This window comes from Solanum verrucosum, unplaced genomic scaffold (genome assembly GCF_900185275.1).
Source record: "Solanum verrucosum unplaced genomic scaffold, falcon-dt-bn FXZP01000009.1, whole genome shotgun sequence".
In the NCBI taxonomy this organism is placed as follows: domain Eukaryota; kingdom Viridiplantae; phylum Streptophyta; class Magnoliopsida; order Solanales; family Solanaceae; genus Solanum; species Solanum verrucosum.
This window is the reverse complement of record NW_026020231.1, coordinates 5,271,104-5,293,575: the sequence shown is the minus strand read 5'-3', so window position 1 is coordinate 5,293,575 and position 22,472 is coordinate 5,271,104. Positions and strand designations below refer to the sequence as shown.

Below are 22,472 nucleotides of genomic sequence, written 5' to 3'. Positions count from 1 at the left end.
CTTGAATAATTACTTTTTGTAATAAGTAATAGAATTTCTTTTTTTGTGATCTTTTGGCAGAAATTTAGAGATACAGTATTTGTTTGCATCACTTAGAGAGACACAGCATTGGTTGTCACACAAGAAAATTCCAACAACTGCAGTTTTACTTGCAGTGCTTATCAAACAACATTCTCAATCTACAAGATGTGTCTATAGCTACAGACCACATGTTGCTGCCAACCATCATACTGGCTAAAAAACGCGGACTTTCTTTAAAAATGAGAAAATTGACTTTTTAAATACTAATAGAAAGAATATTTTACTTTATTTATGTTCACCTTATCCATGCTAGCTAAGACCTTCATCTTACGTGAATCGTAAGAAATTTATACATAAAATATAATATTTCTCTAAAATATATGACTTAAGCAATCGACTCCTAGATTGAAGATTTTATATCCAAATTCACATCAAAATTAGTTAGTTTAACCTTTATATTTCAAATCATGACAATCTTTTTGGGACGAATGAAGTTTTAGTAATACTTTTAATAAGTCTATGATGAATATATTGTACTCACCAGGGAGTTGAAATAATGTATTTGAATTAAGTTTTTCAAAATGTAATGTCGTAATTGTGATTTATTCATTTGTTCACTTCTTTAAATATCAACACTCCTTACGATAACCAACATCTACATTAAAACAGGGAAGATGGTAAATAGCAGCAAAACAGAGAAAGCACGAAGACTCCTCGAGCAATTGGGATCCTTAGGGACACCACTGGATCCTGCCAACATATATTTTTTTTAAAAATGTATTAACATCAGAAAATTAATATTTAGTCTAATCACAAAAATATTTTAATAGTCAATAATTTTTTTTATTATGAAATTAAATGTCTATGAAGATCTTTAATCATAGTATACACGTTAGAATTTTCAATAATTTTGTAGCCACTGCAAGCTCTTTGGTCTCTCCTAATGTTCATTAGTTAACATAAAGGAGTACTGCTAAACAATAGAATAAAGACTTGATAGATCAATTGTTTAGTAAATGACTATCATTTTATTTCTTTTACAATTATTTATATTTTAGACCACCGATTAAAGATTTCTCTGAGCAAATTAAAATTTTTATGAGGAAATACTAAGTAATGATCCAATTTTTTGAAAATGTTAAATGAGAGATTAATGTTTTGTGAAATCTTCATTCTCACTAACTATAAAACTGTGGGAGGGGGAGACTAGATAGTAACTTAAAAAGAAAATATTTGCGTAAATCAACCAATAAAAATGAGCGATTTACAAGAATGACTTTGGAGGTGAGTTGTACATAACTTTTCAACTCCGCTTGTCCTATGAGGAAAATTTAAAATTTAACAAATTTTGCCTCATGGATATTACTTGATTTTTGGCTTTGAAAATTTGCCCATGAAGCGAGTGAAAATCAAAAGTTTAAGATCATTTATTCACATGCCCAATCTGAACCAAGCCATTTTTTCCCTCGCTATTAAATGATAGTAGTTAAATTAATTAAACTCAGAATCACTTTTATTTGACTTTCAAATATTTATGAATTATGACATGACAAAATCATAGATTTTGGAATATATGGAATGCGAGGCTTAACCCTCTGACCTATGTACATATTATTTGTATAAGATAGGAGTTAATGTCAAACTCCGCAATACAAATACAATATAAAAGAAAAAAATAGTTATTTTTAACCATATGTTAGGATTATCACTAGTAATCACCCATAAAAATGTTATAAATATATCTTTTTTTTCGTAAATATATTTATATCACCTAAAATTAAGAAAGATGATTAGGTTAACTTACCGTCCCGTGGAGGCGGAGGGGGTGGAGGGCTTGGAACAAGCAGCTGGACTCCTTTACAATCAGCTCCAAATACACCTGTGCCATTTACAAATGTTTTAGCTAATTAGTAATTATATATATTGATAGTATATATAAACTTTTATGCAAGATTTCATAAAGATGTACATGTAAATTTAATTACATAACATGGTGAAAATATTCTTTTGCAATCAGTATTTCATATTTCAGAAATTATAAGGCTCTTTCAACTTTATATTTTACATGAACTCATGTTATATTAATATCAATTTAGGACGCAAAATAAAATATTCAAATCATGTATTAAGCCTAAACAAATTAGTATTTGTAATTAAATAATCTTTTGGCTAAATTATTACTTGATAATTATAATTTTCTAAAAAATTCACCTTAGGTGTTTATAACCTCGTCATTGGAAAAAAATAAATAACACAAACACATTTATAGAAAAGCAAAAAGAAAAAGTTTAGAAAATTTCTTTTTGCTTTCTATTAATGTATTTTGTGCTGTTTTTTCCCCAAACAATAAGGTTAATACCTCAGATGAAGATTTTAAAAAATTACAATCATCAAATATTAATTTGGTCAAAAAATTATTCAGAACTGATTATCATCTAAAAAGTTATTGTGTGATTTTTTTAACAAGGTATAATGTTTTTAAGCTTACAACAAAAATCTGATAATAATACTATTATTAAAGTTATTTAAACTTAATAAGTTAGCCATGTATATGTAATACAACACCTAGATCTTGTTGCATAAAATTTTTTAGCAACTTTCACATATAGCAACCATAAAAATCATATTTGTATGTTATAGAGAGTTTGCATAATTGCGCTCCATAACAAATTTTATGTTTGTTATGGAGCTTTTGATTTGTATAATTTGCTGAATACATCAAATTTTATACAAATTGTTTGGTTTTGTATAAATTCATTTATACATTATAATTTGTATAATAAGATTTGTATTTGTATAATTACAAGTGTATAGGACGAAAATATATGTATTTGTATTTGTATATACATTTTTCTCTCGCTTTATACAAACACAAACGCATTTTATACATTTGTATACCGAATGGGTAATTGTATACCTAAAATGACTAATTGTATACCAAACCAGATGACAAAAAAATGAGATGTTTGCTGCGAATTACAAATAAAATAAACTATGGCTATAACATTTAATTTGAATTAATAGTTTGTTATTTCATACAATTTTCCCAATTTTTTATCTAATGATATGCAAATTTGAATAGTTTAATTCAAAGTCTAAAATATTTTTACTATTGAAAAAAATAATATTTATTTCCTTATTCTTTTTATAAATAAAAAAAAAATTACCCTTTTTTTAATGCAAGTTATAATATCTTTCAAAGTACAAATAAACTGAAAAAAATACTACAACATCTCTAAGCCCATAAAACAAAAGTCTTACTAGTATTATATACCATACGAAAATTTAAACTCTTATCGTAATATTATACTGTTTACATTTGACACGAAAAAAGTAGAAGAGAGAATCGGGTTGGAAAAGGGAACTCACATTGATCAAAACATGGTAGCTCAGGCACATCCATCAAATTTTCGGAGCCTTCGTTGCATTGGCAGTAATGTTTAGTTCCATTAACTTCACATTTTCCATTATTACACCATACTAAACTGCAAGCTGCCACAAAATTAAAAATCAAATATTGATGTATTAGTTTGTTATTTTATTTTTTTTTAAAAAAAACGTTCTATGGGAGGGAATAATAGAAATTACGGTCTAAAATATTGAAGGGTGCTAGAGAGGAAGGTGGTGGCAAGGCTGATTGACTCCCACAACCTAAATGGAGCGTACCTGAAATTAAGAGCGCCTAAATTAGCCCATCAATTCTTTTTTTATTCGTTCAATTCAGCCCATTTAATATAGTTTGACTGATTTGGTATAAATAACTATGTCGTATTGTCTTAGATTTAACTTTCTGACTTATGTCGTACCAAACGTATAGAAAGAGACTCACAATTGGGGACATTGCATGCAGGATAAGTAATAGGGCCAAGTTGAATTTGTTTCCAACCAGGATCACAAATGCATTCGAATCCCAGTCCAAGAAATTCTCCAGTTGCTACGCACTTTCCTTTGGCACAATCCACAAACTTGCATACTCCATCTATTCATTAAACAATATAACACAATCTCTCAACATTAATTTACTTTCCAAATACTAAATGATCATGTCATATACTAGAACTTGTGTACAAATGAAGGTAAAGTTTCTATCGCGCTATTGTTTTTTTTCTTAAAGCACTTAAGTTTCCTACTAGGTCAAACGTCATAAGTTTCTAAAAATACGCATTTTTAACTTCTCACAAGTTTGACCAAACAGGTTATAGTTAATTTAAAAGTCCACGACTTTCAAGAGAGAGAGATAAAGAGCGTAAAGGTCCAAGAATATTCCCAATAGACTTAATACTCAAATAATTGTATATCACAAAAGAATTAACTTTAGGTTGACGTACCATGCCCTAGAAACGGAGGGAGTGGAAGGCTCGGCTTGGGTTCTAGTGCCACTCCTTTGCAATCTGCTCCGTAAACGCCTGTTCAATTAATTAACGACTATTTATTTTAGTGGATCGATTAGACTGATATGATAGATGAAATGATAATTTTCGTTATAATTCTGTCTCCTTTTTGTTATTTCCCATTCACCTTGTATAGGTTCTTTGGGTTTGAACTTTTAAATAATGCTAGCTTAACAAGTTACAACTTGAGATTTCCAATTAATTGGCAAAAAAAATAATAAATGCATATTTTTATCTTTAGTAATTATCCTTGTATTTAAGGAATTCAGTACAAGAAAATCATAATTCTAATCATAACGCAAAGCTTGAATCTTAATAGCCTCTTGATCATAATTGTCCAATTAACATTCTTTACTCTTATTTATTATTATGCTAATTAAAAGAATTATTTTTCCTATAGTAACTGACAAATTGGTATTTGATCAATAATTAATCAAAATGCTTGATTCAAAAAAACAAAAAAAAAACTGACAAATTGGTGTTTAAAAAATATAAAATTTTAATTTACTGAAAATAAAGATTGGGTTAAAAGAGGAAACTTACATTCATCAAGACAAGGTAGCTTAGACATATTCATGTATTGGGAAGAGCCTTCATTACATTTGCAATAATGTCCCATTCCACTAATTTCACATTTTCCATCACCACACCATATTAAACTACAAGCTGTCACAAAACAACAAAGCTAAAATAAATAAACTTTATTTTGTATTATATATACACCTTCAAGTGCTCATATGACAAAGTTACTCATTAACGATAAAAAAAAATGCGAATAAACAAAACTATAATCATTATAAGAACCAATCAGAGCGGTTTTATTTAAGATTTTGAAAGTCAAACAAGAAAAATAGTTTTTTTCGTGTTTCAAATATTTTGAACGGTTAATCATTAGTACTATTTATTATACTACCAAAATGAAAGGGGAGAAAATAAAGGGACAACGAAAATTACGATCGGTAATGTTAAAGGGTGAGCTTTGAGGAGACGGATGCGGCGACGGTGTATGACTCTTACAACCAAGATCGAGCGTACCTGCAATTTCAAAAGCATTACTGATTGATTTCACGACTTAAATTTTAAGATTATTAATCAGACTGAAGTAATTTTACTTTATGTTGTTTGTTTGGCCAAACTTTTGAGAGACCAAAAGTGCTTGTTTTTTTTTTATAAAAAAAAGGTGAGGTGTTTAGTAAGCTTGTGGAAGAAATAAGTGTTTTGGGAAATAATTTTACTGATTAAACACAAACAGTTTCTCACCAAATATATTATATTGTAAAGTGATTTTAAAAGTTCGATCAAATAAATGAATAAAGTTGTAGAAAGAGAGAGACTCACAGTTGGGAAGAGTGCATGCTGGAAAAGCAAGAGGGCCAAGTTGCATTTGTGTCCAACCAGGATCACATTCACATTTGAATCCAAGTCCCAGAAATTCTCCAGTTTCTACACACTTGCCTTTTACACAATCCACTTTTTCACATACTCCACCTATATATTCAACAAAATGTTAACAAATTAAGATTATTAGTTATTGTAAATACTATAAAATAATAAGTAGAACAAATATGAACCTGCAGATCCATAAGCAATATTAAAGATGAATATGGAAATAAAGATAGCAAGATTGAGAGTAAAATAGAAAGAGTAAATTCTCATTTTCATATGGGCTGTCTGTGTTTACCAAAGAATTGAAACTTTCTTTATGTTTTTACAACATTTATACCATTTCATAACGGCCCAATAAGATTTATTGGATTGACCACTCATACTTTGAGAACCTCGCCCTTTTATTAATTAGTACTTAATTTTTGTGGGAACAATACACTTGATAAATTTTAATTTTGATCTTTGTGATATGTGATCAATGACTCAACATATTTAACATTTAATTAATTAATTTATGTATTTTAGGTCTCTTTTACGTAAGAAATATATTATATTTAGACGATTTCTTAGTTGTATAGCATCTACAAATAAGATGTACACAATACAGGTTTAATATTATACATGAGGAATCAAATGATGAAACAGTTAATAAGTCTGAAAATATGTGAATATTTTTAAAGAAAAGGGCCAAAAGTGCAATTGTTCTGAGATGTATAGTAGTACCTCCCTTGTTTGTGAATAATATAACTTTTTTTTGTCTGATATAAGAAGTATATACACTTTAACTTCTATGATATGCGATTGTTCCAAATTATATTCCTCTTTAATTTGAGTTTATCATCATTCTAAGTTTCTATCGATTTTTTCTTAATTTACTTTACTATCTTTGTCGTTTTGTTGTTTTCCATGACATATTATATATATCACTGCCTCCAAAATATACCCTTTGAGGGTACCCAAACACAAGGAGCGATTAAATTTTGCTATTTCTTTTTCCATAGGAAAATACGTAAAATTAAATGGAAGAACTTAACTTGCATCGAAGATTTACTTCAAATCACAAGTTTTTAACTTTTTTGGTCAAATGTATAGACTATAGTCTCCTTAAAGGTGTCAATTTTTATTTTTATTTTTAGATTTGTGAAGACAAATTTGTGAAAGATGTGAATAATAATAAAATAAAATAAAAACTTCTTAATAAACCTCTTTTCATTTGAACAACTCAACTAATTAGTTGTTTACTAAAGAATGAAACATGTTTTTGTACTTGAATGCATAGAAATTTGTTACCTTCATTTTTATTTGTCCACTATACTAAAAATAATTCTGTCAAATAATTTTTGTTCAAGTTTGAAAAATCAAGAGATTATTTATCCTCTTATGTCTATTTATCCCATGCTATTAAATAATATTCAATATCTTATAAATTTTTCAAAATATTAAATTTAATATATTCAAAGAGTACTATAATAATATCACCCCTATTATTTATTATTCTTAAGGTGTGTGTCAAGTCAATAATTGACAACTATAATAGAAACAAAGGAGTAATAAGAACTTTAGGAAGAGAAGAGAACAAAACTAGTGATAATAAAGGTCATTATTCCAGTTATTGTATAATATTAGTGCGGGCCAAAAATAATCTAACAAAAGCAAAATAAAGCACAAAAACAGGGAGTGGAGACCTAACTATTGAATCGCCAAGTAAATACGATCGAAAATGAGCTTCAACATGTCCTCTTTTTAATCAATAACTTCTTCTTTAACCTCGAAATATTTTTAAAAATGGCGCCAAACACATTTCATGAGTACTTGAGCAACAACTGCCATCGAACAATTCCTTGCTTACTCCCTGGTTAAAATTAAATTGTTTATCATTCGTTCAAAAATGAACGGATAAATAAGAAATTTGAAATAGTGGAATTGAAAACTTACATATGCAAGTGAAGCAAAACTAGTGGATACTGATAGAGTCAATGAGTTTGGATGAGACATCCAAAGTAAATTATCAATAATATATCTCATCAAATATTCCTGTTGAAATTTGAGCTCGATCATCTCTAGCATTAAGTGTTTGATATGGATGTAGCGGTTTTGTTGGAGTTCTTGCATTTAATTTGCCCACAAAATAACTTGTCTTCCCCATTCATGGTGCATAGTAAGAAAATGACTCGTTAGTAAATACTATAAAACAACTTGGAGGAGGATAGAGTGTACACAGACACTACCCTATAAAGAATATGAATATTCACATACCTCTATACACAAATGCGTAAGTCCAATATTGTATTGTAGTTGCTAAAACTCTCAAGTTAAGGAACCAACCTCTATTCATCACATAAACTTGAGGAACCAATACAAGAATGATGCTCTCTATAAAATTCCCTATAGGAAATTTCTAACAATCCAAGTAAAATTCCCGCAACATTCTACATGTGAGCAACAGCAACTTTGATATTACTCCGGAAAACAAAATGGAACACTTGTAAACTGGAGGCAATAACTTGTATGTTGATATATATAAGAATTATAATTATCAATCATCTTCACAAAGTTTCTTCAAACGATCTACTTTAGGTATAACTATATCACGTAACCAAGGACAGTTAACCAAACTCAATTCTCTAATATAAGGGCACTTAGATAGATTATATTCACTTACCAAGACGTTTTCCAATTTCAACTCTTGCAAAGAGGGAATTATTTCTAAACCACAAAACACATCCGTAAAAAATCCACATTTAGTTAGATGAAGAATAGTAAGACATTTGGACTGAAAAATATACCCCAAAGAGTTGTAATTATTAGAATAAATTAATCTCAAATACACCTCATGAAAATCGTATTCGTCAAGCAATTTCGTTATTTCGTCGATATTCTGATCAGTGTTATATGTAACGTCCAATATTCTTTTATCAACTTACTTTGAGAAGCTTTGAGAGAATAAATAGTGGATTCAAGGTAGTCGTGATGGGACGATATACTTCGAATTTTTCGACGAAAAATGAATTCATCAAAGTAAAGAACGATGTATGAGGGGGGTGTTACGATGCCAATATTTGTTAACAAGGCGGACATTATATATGTCATCAGAACTAAGGTAGGAAATATGGAATGAAGAATATGATCTGGTAATAGTAAAGCAGGATCAATCCATTTTGTAGGAGAAATTGTTGTGTTTTTAAGAATATCTTCAACTTTTTGAGGATTGAGGATTGAAGAAGAACTCATCATTCAAACAAAACCCTAAACTCTCTATGGCATATCCTATAAAATATAACTGAGTTACATATGGGGCTATTCCAATCATATAGGGATTCTAACTTCACATTATTTCGGTAGTTTTGGTTATTATATAAATTTAAAATATATTATTTGAATATGAAATATAATTTAAATAGGGTTAATGAAAACAAAAATTTTAAATAAAAAATCGAAAACAAAATAAATTAAAATGAAAAAAAATAGAGAGGAAAATGTGTAAACAAGGTTTTGGGTGTTTTCCAAATTCCAAATATAACTTCAAAATTGTATTTGAAACACTATTTTTCATATAAAGTGAAATTCTTAAAAATAAAGATAATTAATCAATCCTAGTTTTAATTCTTTTAGCACAAGTTTTATGCAATCACACCAATCAAGGCGTCATGTAATTAAGCTATAGGCACCGATTGTATTTTACCATTTGTTAAAGATTACTAACAAATGCTGTAATACAGAGGATTTTAATTTAAAATCTTACAGAAACACAAAACAAACAAGACATATAAGTATGTGTGAGAACTTTACTCTCTAATTCCACAAGTGGGTTCTGGAGAAGATAGATTGTACGCTAACCTTACTACCTTCTTTATGGGGTAGAGAGGTTGTTTTTAATACACCTTCAGCTCAAACAATATGTTTCCGAAGCAGAATTGCAAGATAATATGACAACAAAATAACAAGAGACAAAGCAAATGAGGCCATGTCTGAAGTATTTTTTTCAGAAATGTCGAAAACTAATACAAGGCAATGAACTCTTCCTCACTAAGCTTTATTCAGAGGCTTCCTTGTTGAATTACTTTGTTTCTGTAAAACCATATCCTCTTCTGCTTCCTCTACACCTTTAACCACCTCTACTTCAAAGTCGGATTGACAACTAACAACTATAAAAAATGATCAACACCAAAATGATGTTTACCGGCCATCTCCTAGGGGAGTTGCTGATTTTCTTCAAGAGGTACATTAACATATCCTAGATTTGGAATTACAAGACGGTATTTCTGCTTAGCATAACTGGAACTTAAGAAAGCAGATAAAAATCAATGCTCACCGTAGGCAAATGTGTTTGTCTGTCATGGCGAGAGGACAAGCACACCAGAAGATTTTCACAAGGAGAGCAAATTGGAGAAACAGAAAAATAATGACATTACTTTGTCTCAGAATTGGACTAGAAATATATCTTACCCTCAAAGGCTCAAACTAATCTCTGTCCTTGAAATTCAATAGTACCACTGTTGAACTTAAAAGGTTTACAAACTATTCTACGCCTAAATCATCAATAGTACCACAGTAGAACTTAAAAAGTTCACAAACCATTCTGCGCCTAAATCATCAATAGTACCTCTGTTGAACTTAAAAGGTTCACAAACTATTCTACGACTAAATCATGAAGTATATATTTTATGGACGTTACATACAAGTACATTTTTCTTAATCTCAAGCAACAAAAAGAGCTTGTTGTGTCTATCCTTCTCATTTTTCAGATACACAATACCTTCGCACAGAGATCTTTTATTCACACAAAGCATGAACTTAGATAAAGCAAAATATATAGTATAATTTGCTTTTACTCAAAACACACATGTCTTACAGCAAAGTATCTCAATTTGGGGAACAGAAAAGAGAGTGACCTAACTTCATAATTGCCAAGTAAATACGAAACTGAACTTCTTTAGCTCTTCTTTTTCATTGGTAACTGCCTCCCTAACCATGAAATCCTTCAGGAAATGGCGCCAGCACTTGTTCTGGGTATCTGCACAGCAATTGCCTTCCCTTCTGCTTATGAGAAACTCGTTGCAGATTCCCTGCGCAAATAAGCAAATGATAAGAGGAATTTACATTTAAAACCATAAAGAGAAAATGGAAAACCAATATAAATCTATGTTTGAGAACATTACAAGTGCAAATGCAGCAAAACTAGTTGGCATTGATAGAGTCAATGCGTTTGGATGAGACATCCAAAGTAAGTTGTCAATTATGTATTTCAGCAAGCATCCATGAGATTCCTGTGGAACATTGAGCCTTATATCTAGCTTTAAAAGTTCAATATGAGGAATCACTTGTGTTGGAATTCGTCCAATTGATATGCTCCACAATTTATGTCCTTGTTTGCCCAGTTCAGAAAAGCTTGTCTTTATTATTCATGCATTGTAAGAAGATGTGTAGTCAGTATGATGGAAATAACAGTGATATATTAAAAGATCTAAAGGATGCTCATGTACCTGAGCACGAATGATTAAGGCCAATCCAATACGGTTGCTAAGTTTTGTAAGATGACTTCTCAATTGGAGGAACCAAGCTCTATTGATCTTCTCAACATGAGGAACCAAAGAAATGCCTGTGGTCTTCAGAAACATTGGAGTTCCACTCGGAGCTAAAGATGATTTAAATGTTCTACCGACATATTGGAAAGAACATAAATTTGGAACTGAAACAACACTTTTCCTTGAATAATTATAATTATACAGTTGTGTAAACATTAAGGTTAATTTCCTAAGTGATGGACTCGAAATTTTGACACGCTTAGATGTCTCACAAGGACCAAGGATCAGATTCTCAAGATGAGGAAAATCTGAAATGAAGTGTTCATGATCAAAACCAACCGGAAATGTGGGACATTCCAAGTGAAATTCCCGCAACATTTTACAAGCACGAATATCCATATTAACTACAAGGTTGCTGCTATTATAGTGAACAAAATGGAACACTTGTAAACTCGGGGCAATAACTTGTACGTCGGTAATAGAAGGATAAGAACCTACCAACTGCACACAAAGCTTCTTCAAACGATCTACTTTGGGTAACAGAACAGACCTTAACGCCTTGCAATTCACCAATTTCAATTCTCTAATATTAGGGCACTTGCTAATAAACATTGACAGGGTTTCTCCAGTTAAATGGACGTTATCTAATTCTACTTCTTCCAAATTAGCAAAATTCGCTTCATCACTGAACAATAGTTTATGAATTCCACATCTAGTTAGATGAACAACTGTAAGACATTTCGACTGAAAAATAAAGGGAATCGAGTAATTAATACACCCAAATCTCAAATATACCTCATGGAAATCAATTCCGTTGATCAATTTCATTATATCGTTAATATTCTCATGATGCTTAAATTGAACACGAATTACCCTTTTCTCGGCCTTGATTAACTGTGATTGAGAGGTTTCGAGAGAAGAACGGATCCATTCCAAGAACTTGTTATGTGATTCTTGTATAACAGCAGCGGGTGTAGTTGGGGTTTTTTCAAAGAAACTGGATTCGTCAAATTCGAGAGGGAAGTATGAAGGTGTGTTGCGATGCCAATTCTTGGAAACAAGGCGGGCATGAAAGAGTTGTTCAGATTTAAGGTAGGATAAAATCGAATGGAGAACATGATCGGGCAATCGGGATGTTGGATCGCCGGAATCACTATCAGAAATTCTTGGTTTTTTAGCAATTTCTTTAACGTTTTGAGAAATGGGGCAGAGCTCAGCCATGGCGTGGCCTGGGAAACTGAAATCAGATGACAGAAAAACCCCCAAATCATACATCACCTTTGATTTTACACTCAAAATAAAGTACTCACACTCTCTATTTATACGACATAATTAAAATTTGACTACCGTAAATGATATTTCGAAATTAAATTTATATATTTATTAATTATGTAAAAGATAGTTTTTGGCTAAAAATATTCTTAAACTATACCCTCAACTTAAACTATATCAAAATTATTTTTCTAAACAGAAAACGTCCTCAATTATTTAAAATTTGACAGCTTTTATTATTTTGTTAAAATTTATCAAAAATATTAACAAATTCTTCACAAAAACATGTACAATTCACACTACTCTCAACAAAACTCCCTAAATCACCCCAATAAACCAATTTTGTTTATTTTAAATACATCTAAAATAATACTATTATTTTTGTAGCAATAACGTTTTGCATTGTCTTCCTTTTAATAGCAATTTTGTTTTTATTTACTTTTCATTTGATTTGATATTAAAGAATTATCAATGGAAATGTTTTTTTTTTTCATTTTATCTACAAAAAGTGGTGTCGATCGGAGACTTTTACTTCTAATAATGGAAAATAAAACTCGAATACTAGTGATCAAAATGAGTTGAATCTTGATTACCTCAATTATCAATTTACCTAAAAAAAAATCGATCTAACGACATTTTGACTTTATAAGGTGAAGATGGTGTGAAATTAAGCTCCAACTTCATTCAGTTGGTAAAGGAGAAGAGCAAATCATGTCTCCTCGTAGACACACTGTCCTAACATTGTTTTTTTAACAGCAAACATGAGTCTCAAATTTTTTATTTTTTGTGCGGAATTCGCTAATTTTTTGACAAATTTTAATAGAGGGATGAAAGTTGTTAAGTTTTAAATACTTGGGGATGTTTTTTGTTAAGAATGATATTTTAAGGATGTAGCTTAAGTTGGGTATAATTTAGGATGTTTTTAGCCAAAAACTTTGTAAAACAAATATTAATATAAAATGATAATATAATTTAGACACTTAAAATATTTTAAAATAAAATAAATTGATTCTAAGTCTCAAAATTCACATTGCGTTACATAAACACAATATATTAATTTTTGTGTTTTTTTAATTATTTATGTTCTTCAATTGCGCTTTATATTTAAAATTCGTGTGTCCGTTAATTTAGTAACGAAATTTAAAAATACGAGATATACTCTGTATTGAGATTTAGTGAACATCATTTTTTCTTTTAGAAAAATAAAATAAAATTGAGATTTACTCAATATTTTTGCATCAAAAATACCTGACAAACTTAAAGCAAATACTTGTTTTTTCAATTTTAATTTATCTCGATACGAAAAAAACTCATATTCAGTATGACTAAAAAAACTCGTATTCATTGCTAATAATACTACTACAATATGCTAAAACTCGACATATTTCTTCTTTTTTTTTAGGGACTCGACATATTTCATCGAGTTGTCAATGATTTTTTTTAAGAAAGAAAAACAAATGCATCGATTTATTTTTCACGCAAAAATACAAAAAAAACTTTCAAGAAAATATATTATTTTAAAAAAAAATCAATGTTCATTTGTTAATTATTTTTAAAAAAACAAAAACTAATGGCCAAATTGCAGTATAAAAACATAAATAAAAATAAAGAAATCATAAAATTAGTATTTTGTGTTTAAATGATACATAAAAACAGAGTTGAAGGGTGAATGAAACAAACTCAGATAGAGTGTCAAAATGAGAAAGAATGCTCAAGTCCGTCGACTTGTGATTCCTCATTTGGTTCCTAAATCATGAGTGAGCTGCTGATTCTATTCTTGGAGTGACTCAACATAAAGCTCCCAAAAACTCAACCGAAAATAAAATAAAAGAATATATTAAAAAAAAATCATAGTAGATCTATGATTAGCCCTCAGTTGGAATGGTCATATTCAAGAATTTGATTCACGCATAGAAAGAAACTTGCGATAGGTGTGGGCAAGTTATTTGGCCTTTAGGAAAAATAAAACAAGCAAACAATATACCGTGCAATTAGATTTGAGAAACGAACCTTACCCTAATCTCACTAAGCTTTATTCAGAGGCTTCCTTGTTGAATTATCTTCAATAGAAACATAATCCTCTTCTGCTTCCTCACAACTATTAAAAAAGATCAACACTACTATAAGTAAACCAAAATGATGTTTAATGGAGTTGCTGATTTACTTCAAGAAGTGCATTCAATTGGAGCGGGGGTTTACCTTGTGCGTTTGGGTGCGGCTGTGGGTTTTCCTTGTCATCAAAAAAAAGAAAAAGAAGTGCATTCACTAGGGTACATTAATATATCCTAGCATAACTGGAACTTAAGAAAGTTGATCATGGCGAATGTGTGTCTATCATGGCGAGACGACAAGTACACCAGAAGATTTTCACAGGGAGAGCAAATTGGAGAAACAGAAAAATAATCACATTACTTTGTCTCTGAATTGGACTAGAAATATATCTTATCCTCAAAGGCTCAAACTAATCTCTTTCCTTGAAATTCACAAACTATTCTATGCCTAAATACATATTTTATGGACGTTACATACAAGTATATTTTTCTTAATCTCAAGCACAAAAAGAGCTTCTTGTTGTGTCTATCCTTCTCATTTTTCAGATAGACTATACCTTCGAACAAAGATCTTTTATTCACGCAAAGCATGAAGTTAGGCAAGGTAAAATATATGGTATAATTTGCATTTACTCGAAACACGTATGTCTTAAGGCAAAATATATGGTATAATTTGCATTTACTCAAAACACAAATGTCTTACTACAAAGTATCTCAATTTGGCCAACAGAAAAGAGAATGACCTAACTTCATAATTGCCAAGTAAATATGAAATTGAACTCCTTTGTCTCTTCCTTTTCATTGGTAACTAGCTCCCTAACCTTGAAATCCTTTAGGAAATGGCGCCAGCACTTGTTCTGGGTATCTGCACAGCAGTTGTCTTCCCTTCTGCTTATGAGAAACTCGTTGCAGATTCCCTGCGCAAATAAGCAAATGATATGAGAAAATTATATTTAAATCCTTGAAGAGAAAATGGAAAATCAATATAAATATAAGTTTGAGAACATTACAAGTGCAAATGCAGCAAAACTAGTTGGCATTGATAGAATCAATACATTTGGATGAGACAATCCAAAGTAAGTTATCAATTATATATTTCAGCAAGCACCCATGGGATTCCTCTGGAACTTTGAACCTTATGTCTAGCTTTAAGTGTCCGATATGAGGTACCACTTGTGTTGGAATTCGTCCAATTGATATGCTCCACAATTTATGCCCTCGTTTACCCAGTGCAGAAAAACTTGTCTTCATCATTCATGCATTGTAAGAAGACGTCTAGTCAGTACAATGGAAATAACTGTGATATGTTAAAAGATCTAAAGTATGTTCATGTACCTGATCAAAGATGGTTAAGGCCAATCCAATACGGTTGTTGAGTTTTGTAAGATGACTTCTCAATTGGAGGAACCAAGCTCTATTGATCTTCTCAACATGAGGAATCAAATTAATGCCGATGGTCTTCAACAACTTTCGAGTTTCACTCGGAGCTAAAGATGATTTAAATGTTCTACCGACGTATTGGAAAGAACGTAAATTTGGAACTGAAACAACACTTTTCCTTGAATAATTATAATTATACAGTTGTGTGAACATTAAAGTTAATTTCCTAAGTGATGGACTCGAAATTTTGACACGCTTAGATGTCTGACAAGGACCAAGGTTCAGATTCTCAAGATGGGGAAAATCTGAAATGAAGTGTTCATGATCAAAACCAACAGGAAATGTGGGACATTCCAAGTGAAATTCCCGCAACATTCTACAAGCACGAATATCCATATTAACTGCAACATTGCATCTAGTAAAGTGAACAAAATGGAACACTTGTAAACTCGGGGCAATAACTTGTACGTCGGTAATAGAAGGATAAGAACCTACCAACTGCACATAAAGCTTCTTCAAACGATCTACTTTAGGTAGCACAACAGACCTTAACAACAAGCAATTCACCAATTTCAATTCTCTAATATTAGGGCACTTACTAATAAACTTTGACAGAGTTTCTCCACTTAAATTGACGCTATCTAATTCTACTTCTTCCAAACAAACAAAATTCGTTTCATCACTAAACAAATCTTTATCAATTCCACCTCTAGTTAGATGAACAACTCTAAGACATTTCGACTGAAAAATAAACGGAATCCAGTAATTAAAACACCCAAATCTCAAATATACCTCATGAAAATCAATTTCGTTGATCAATTCCAACAAATCGTTGATATTCTCATGACGCTCAAATTTAACCCGAATTATCCTTTTCTCCGCCTTTTTTAACTCAGATTGACAAGTTTCGAGAGAAGAACGGATCCATTCTAAGAACTTGTTATGTGCTTCCTGTATCACGTTAAAGGGTGTATTTATAGTGTATAAAAAGGAGATTGATTCCTCAAATTCGAGAGGAAAGTATGAAGGTGTGTTGCGATGCCAATTCTTGGAAACAAGGCGGACAGTAAAGAGGTCTTGAGATTTAAGATAGGAAAAAATCAAATGGAGAACATGATCGGGGAATCGGGATGTTGGATCGTCCGAATTTGTATCAGAAATTCTTCGTTTTTTAACAATTTGTTCATCTGTTTGAGAATTGGGGCAGAGTTCAGCCATGGCCGTTGCCTGAGAAAACAAAGAATGAAAATCTTAGTTTATAACCCTACCCCTGCCCCAACTAAGATTCAGAGAATTTAGATGACAGACAAAAAAACCCAAATGATACCTTAGACTCGGAAATAATAATCCTGCCATTTCAATTTATGAAACAATTGAATGAATACCGGTATTCAAACTTTTTAATTTCAATTGTGATTCCGATATAAATTTTTTGAAATAAAATTATATATTTAAAAATTATATAAAATAATATAAATTATAATAATTAACAACTTATTTATAAGAAAAAATTAATCAAATAAAAATTTAATCAACTCTTGAGATTCATATCATGACTTGTAAATTGGGACAAAAAAAGTACATATTCTTTCACGTGGTGCATTAATAGTCCTTATTCGTTATTAAAGAGGAGCAGTTTTATTCGTAACCATAACTAGGATTAGTTTTTTAAGCATAAACTAATTCGCATGCGTGTCATGTTAATTTTTTTCTGTACTTATTTGTCACCCTTTAATCGCATCTAAAATAAATAAATCGATTTACTTCTTTTTACGGATAGAGTTTCCTTTTCATTATGTTTTTATCTTGATTTTACCAAACATACTTATACTCTAGTTATTTATTGAGAAGTTAAGATAAGATATAAGTATTCCTGAATTATAATTGAATTTTTAGAGATATATTTTATTTTACTATCCTTAAACTGTTTTAAAGTGTGATTATTGGGCCCCTAAAACATAACAATCAATTTCTGTCATTTGTCCATTTTTATATCATTTTGAGTAAGTTTTATTTTATGTAGTCTTTTTCTACATTACTAGTTTTTTAAATGTTTTATAAAAGGAAAATTTCATAAATAGCTACCATAGGAATTAGGAAACATATTAGGCTTTTAAACACTCCGACAACATTAACCAACTGGGCTGCACCACTAGTAGAAGGCCCAGTAGTATGATCTGCAACTTGATCAGATGGGTTTGCTGGTTCCAACTTCCAATACATTAACAATCATTTTTAGGCCCCTCTCACAATGGCCCGAAACTCCACTAATGAAATAATTTTTTCGTAAGGTATACAAATCAAATGTATCAACAATTTAAGGGTATACATGGCCGGGTTGGTTCAGGTTTTTCAAATATCATATCAAATAATTTGTATCGGATTTTTAAATTTATAAACCAAATCAAACCAATAAAACTCAGGTTTTTTTGGATTTTTTTATTTTCGAGTTTTTCCGGTAAAGTATTTATACAAACATATAATTTACTTGTACTTCAAATATTTCTTTAGTCCTCTACCAAAATACAAATATGTAAGGTGTTTCTTAAGAAAATAACACAAAATATGATATGATTAATGACACTAAAATATCCAACAAAAAATTAATAATGAAATCGCGTAAAATAACTATTGCAAATTATTAAGTCATAATGAAAATGATCATAATTTAAGAGTACTAAATCATGCTAAAATAATTTTAATAAGTACTAGTTACATGACAAAATAGTAAAGGAAATTAAAATTAGATTATGTATTTTAATTGCCTAAACCTATGTAAAACTAAAGAACAAATATTCAATATTATTGTCATTCTTAGTGTTGAATTGATTTTCTTTTTGCATTAGTATTAATTTGATTTTGATTTAAGCTTTATTATAATTACCAACATCTATGGACTATAATCTTTATTGGACCATTAAGAATTCTAACTTTCAAACATGAAATAATATATTAAAAGATTAAAAATATGAAAAAGTATAAGAAATATTTAAAAATTATATCAAAGTAAATATTTTTACTTATAAAATAAAATTTTAAAATTATATATATAATGTCGGGTTGGTTTTTTTTAGTTGAAACCAAACCAACCCAAATATAGTCGGGGTTTTTTCTCAATATCAAACCAAGTCAAACCAAACCATTAGTCGAGTTTTATTTTTTGGTTTGACTCAATTTGCGGTTTGGTTCAGTTTTATACCCCATAATCAACATAATAATTATATACAAGCTAGGGTAATCATATACAAATTTTGGACTTCTACCATTATTAGAAACCAAATTATACAAATTTTGTCGAGAGAACAAGTACAGTAGAAGATTCTGGTAGGGAGAGAAAATTGGAGAAGCAAAAAAATAATCACATTACTTGTCTCTGAATTGGACTAGAAATATATGTTACCCTTAAAGGTTCAAACTATTCTCTGTTGTTGAAATTCAATAGTACCACTGTTGAACTTAAAAGGTTCACAATGAATTCCTTTAGGCAAACAGAAAAGAGAGTGACCTAACATCATCATTGCCAAGTAAATACGAAACTGAACTTGTTTGCCTCTTCCTTGACATCAGTATCTGCTTCGCTAACCATGAAATCCTTTAAGAAATGACGCCAGCATTTGTTCTGAGTATTTGCACAGCAGTTGCCTTCCCTTCTGCTGATCAAAGCAAATAAGCAAATGATAAGATCGAGTAATATAAATTTAAAACCTTTAAGAGAAAATGGAAAACCAAAAACTATTATATATGAGATCATTACAAGTGCAAATGCAGCATAACTAGCTGACATTAATTGCTAGAGTCAATGAATTTGGATGAGACATCCAAAGTAAGTTATCCTCTGGAACCTTATGTCTAGCATTAAGTGTTCGATATGAGGTATCACTTGTGTTGGACTTGCTCCACATTTTATGTCCTCGTTTGCTCAATTCAGAAAAAACTTGTGATCTTCATCATGAGATGAATTCTCAATTAAATATTTTGAAAAACAACAACAAAATTATTTTTACCTATTATGTTTCATAAATTGAACAGGTTACATATTCTTTATCCTCATTATTATTTCTTATATTTAATAACTTTCTTCTTTGTTAAAGATATGTTGTATTTTTTAACAACTTTTTTTTAAAGACTACGATTTAAAATTTTCTTTTAAGCAAATTAAAGAAAAGTTTAAGAGTTACATTTTCATGATTTTTAAAAATAAAGATAAAATTTTCATAGTAACTTAACAAAAAGATATTTGTGTAAATCAACCTTAATGGTGATCATAGATAATATACTAAAAAAATTTAAACATCCAATGTCGCATTTAATATGTTATAACAAGTCACTTATCATTTATTAAAGATTTATCAATCAATGCTATTAAATTGTCCAAAAAAATGACAAAAAATAGTTATGTGAATGGTATAATTATTTATTGCACCAGACTTTAATTGATAACCTAAAAAGAATGTCGGGAGTCACCTCGGGCGGGATCTTACACAAATTATGTGTTAAAATCTTTATTATTTAGTATGTAACATATTTTTTAAAAATACGTAGCGAAATTTTGTTTTTTCACCTATCATTGGTCTTCATGGTTGTCATATGTCTCAAAATTATCATAGTTTATTTAGCTATTTCAAAGTAGTTTTTATTTTTATTCATGATGGAGTGATGTTATTATTATAATATAGTAGTAAGTTTTACTGATTATTTTCTTTTAGGGGGTAAATTGTATAGTATGATAAAAAAATATTTTTAGAAATAATGATTCTTTTAATATTAGAAAGTTAAAATATTAGATTATTTATATTTATATAATCATGTTAGATGAGTTTCCTTAATCATATTTGTAATTATTTCAAACTATTGATATATTTTTATAATTTTATGTTATTATATACTATATTATAAATTAAAAATTTACAGATCCATAAGGCTTGCACGTTGCTTATATTAATTGCACTGTTTGCATCGTAACTCCCACACATAAAACTAGAGAAAGACTAAAGTTACATAAAAACGAATTATTTAAAAAATCAAAATAACAAGTAAGATCCAAACAATTAATGATAATAATTTCTAAAAACCTAGCTACCCCACCCCCACCTCCCCCAACCTAACATCACACTACCTAAACATAATCCAAACACCAAAACAAATAAAAAAAATCCAGAATTTATAAACTAAATAAAAATAGCTCCAAATAATGAAACCACCAACACCCCAACCACATTAGCCAATTGGGCTGCACCACTAGTAGAAGGCCCAGTAGTATGATCTGCAACTTGATTAGGTGGGCTTGCTGGTTCCAATACTTTAACAATCATTTTTAGGCCCCTTTCACAATGGCCCGATACTCCACTAATGAAATAAAACAGGCCGGGTCGATCCAATTTGAATTCGGAGTTCCCATTGTTCGAAAAATAAATCGGGTGCACCGACTTGCACTTCTCGTACTCCTCTTGTGTCACAGCCAACACCGAGTCCTTTTTGTACTCAAACGCTACATGTAAACACGATCAAATTAATTCATATATACTGACAATATTAATATAATATAATTTTACGATGAAGAGATGAATACGACTACTTACTTAAAGTGTCGTTAACCTTGAACCTATTTTTGGCAGCCCATTCATTGTATAGTTGATCATCTTTAGGTATGATCCATCCTTTGTCACCACCAACAGTAAATTGAGTGGAAAAAACAGTGAAGAAATGAAAAGAAGAGAAAAAGACCAAGTATAGAAATGCTTTGGAGGAAGTCATGATGGAAGACTTAAGTTTTTTTAAAGTTTTTTTGGAGTAGAAAGTATATGGTTTAGTTGTGAATTGTGAGTTTGAGATGTGAATTATGGCTCATTTGATTGTTTAAAAAGGAGAAGTAGTTATGTTTTTTGAGTTATTGGGGGAGAATTTTGGGGTGCATGCATTGTGGAATTAGTTAATGGGGGAAGGAAGTTAGCAAAATAATTATTAAAAAAACGTTTAAGGGGAAGTTCTTCATTTGACTCGGTATTACTGTTTTTCAAACGTCATTTTTTTTTCTAGCTGAAAATTAAAATTAATTTAACCTGATCATTATCTAGCTAGCTAGGTTATTCGTAGAACAGTAGAGGCATAGAATTTCAACTTTATGAGTTCTGAATTTTATAATGACAATTTAAAGCATAATAATTTGGTTCTAAATTATTTTTTTTGAATATATTTAATAAATTTATTAATACAATTATATTATTTGAGCAAAATCTACTAGACTTGAATTTTACGGTGACAATTTACATGGGTCCCTTTTTAATTTGATTTTTTTTTTTAGAAAATGATAACTATATTACTCCAACAAGTATTAATATGCATCGTGATTTCGGCACCACGAAATAATTGGAAGCAGTTTAAATTTGAAGGACTATTAAGTGACCGTTTGGTTAGAGGATTACTAGAGATTATGTTAGCATAAAATT

The 22,472-nt window shown here is 30.1% G+C and overlaps 3 protein-coding genes and 1 pseudogene across 3 annotated transcripts; all 4 read right to left on the bottom strand.

Annotated features, from left to right (window-relative positions):
- Positions 1-676: 676 nt before the first annotated feature.
- Positions 677-7,749, bottom strand: LOC125832314 (uncharacterized). The gene is made up of 10 exons (XM_049511452.1): positions 7,734-7,749; positions 5,751-5,900; positions 5,367-5,447; positions 4,956-5,078; positions 4,350-4,427; positions 3,851-4,000; positions 3,610-3,687; positions 3,391-3,513; positions 1,826-1,900; positions 677-771 (listed from the first exon to the last, which is right to left on the bottom strand). Exons 2-10 carry the CDS (start codon positions 5,794-5,796, stop codon positions 677-679), a joined length of 849 nt encoding a protein of 282 aa, XP_049367409.1. The 5' UTR covers positions 5,797-5,900; positions 7,734-7,749.
- Positions 7,750-10,588: 2,839 nt separating this feature from the next.
- LOC125832138 (uncharacterized) lies at positions 10,589-12,614 on the bottom strand. Its single transcript, XM_049511284.1, has 3 exons — positions 11,282-12,614; positions 10,958-11,191; positions 10,589-10,864 (listed from the first exon to the last, which is right to left on the bottom strand). Exons 1-3 carry the CDS (start codon positions 12,596-12,598, stop codon positions 10,697-10,699), a joined length of 1,719 nt encoding a protein of 572 aa, XP_049367241.1. The 5' UTR covers positions 12,599-12,614; the 3' UTR covers positions 10,589-10,696.
- A 2,734-nt stretch (positions 12,615-15,348) lies between these two features.
- LOC125832313 (uncharacterized) lies at positions 15,349-19,810 on the bottom strand (annotated as a pseudogene).
- Positions 19,811-21,187: 1,377 nt separating this feature from the next.
- Positions 21,188-21,820, bottom strand: LOC125832152 (mavicyanin-like). Its single transcript, XM_049511301.1, has 2 exons — positions 21,606-21,820; positions 21,188-21,514 (listed from the first exon to the last, which is right to left on the bottom strand). The coding sequence occupies exons 1-2, from the start codon at positions 21,778-21,780 to the stop codon at positions 21,195-21,197; spliced, it is 495 nt and encodes a 164-aa protein (XP_049367258.1). The 5' UTR covers positions 21,781-21,820; the 3' UTR covers positions 21,188-21,194.
- Between the last annotated feature and the right edge of the window lie 652 nt (positions 21,821-22,472).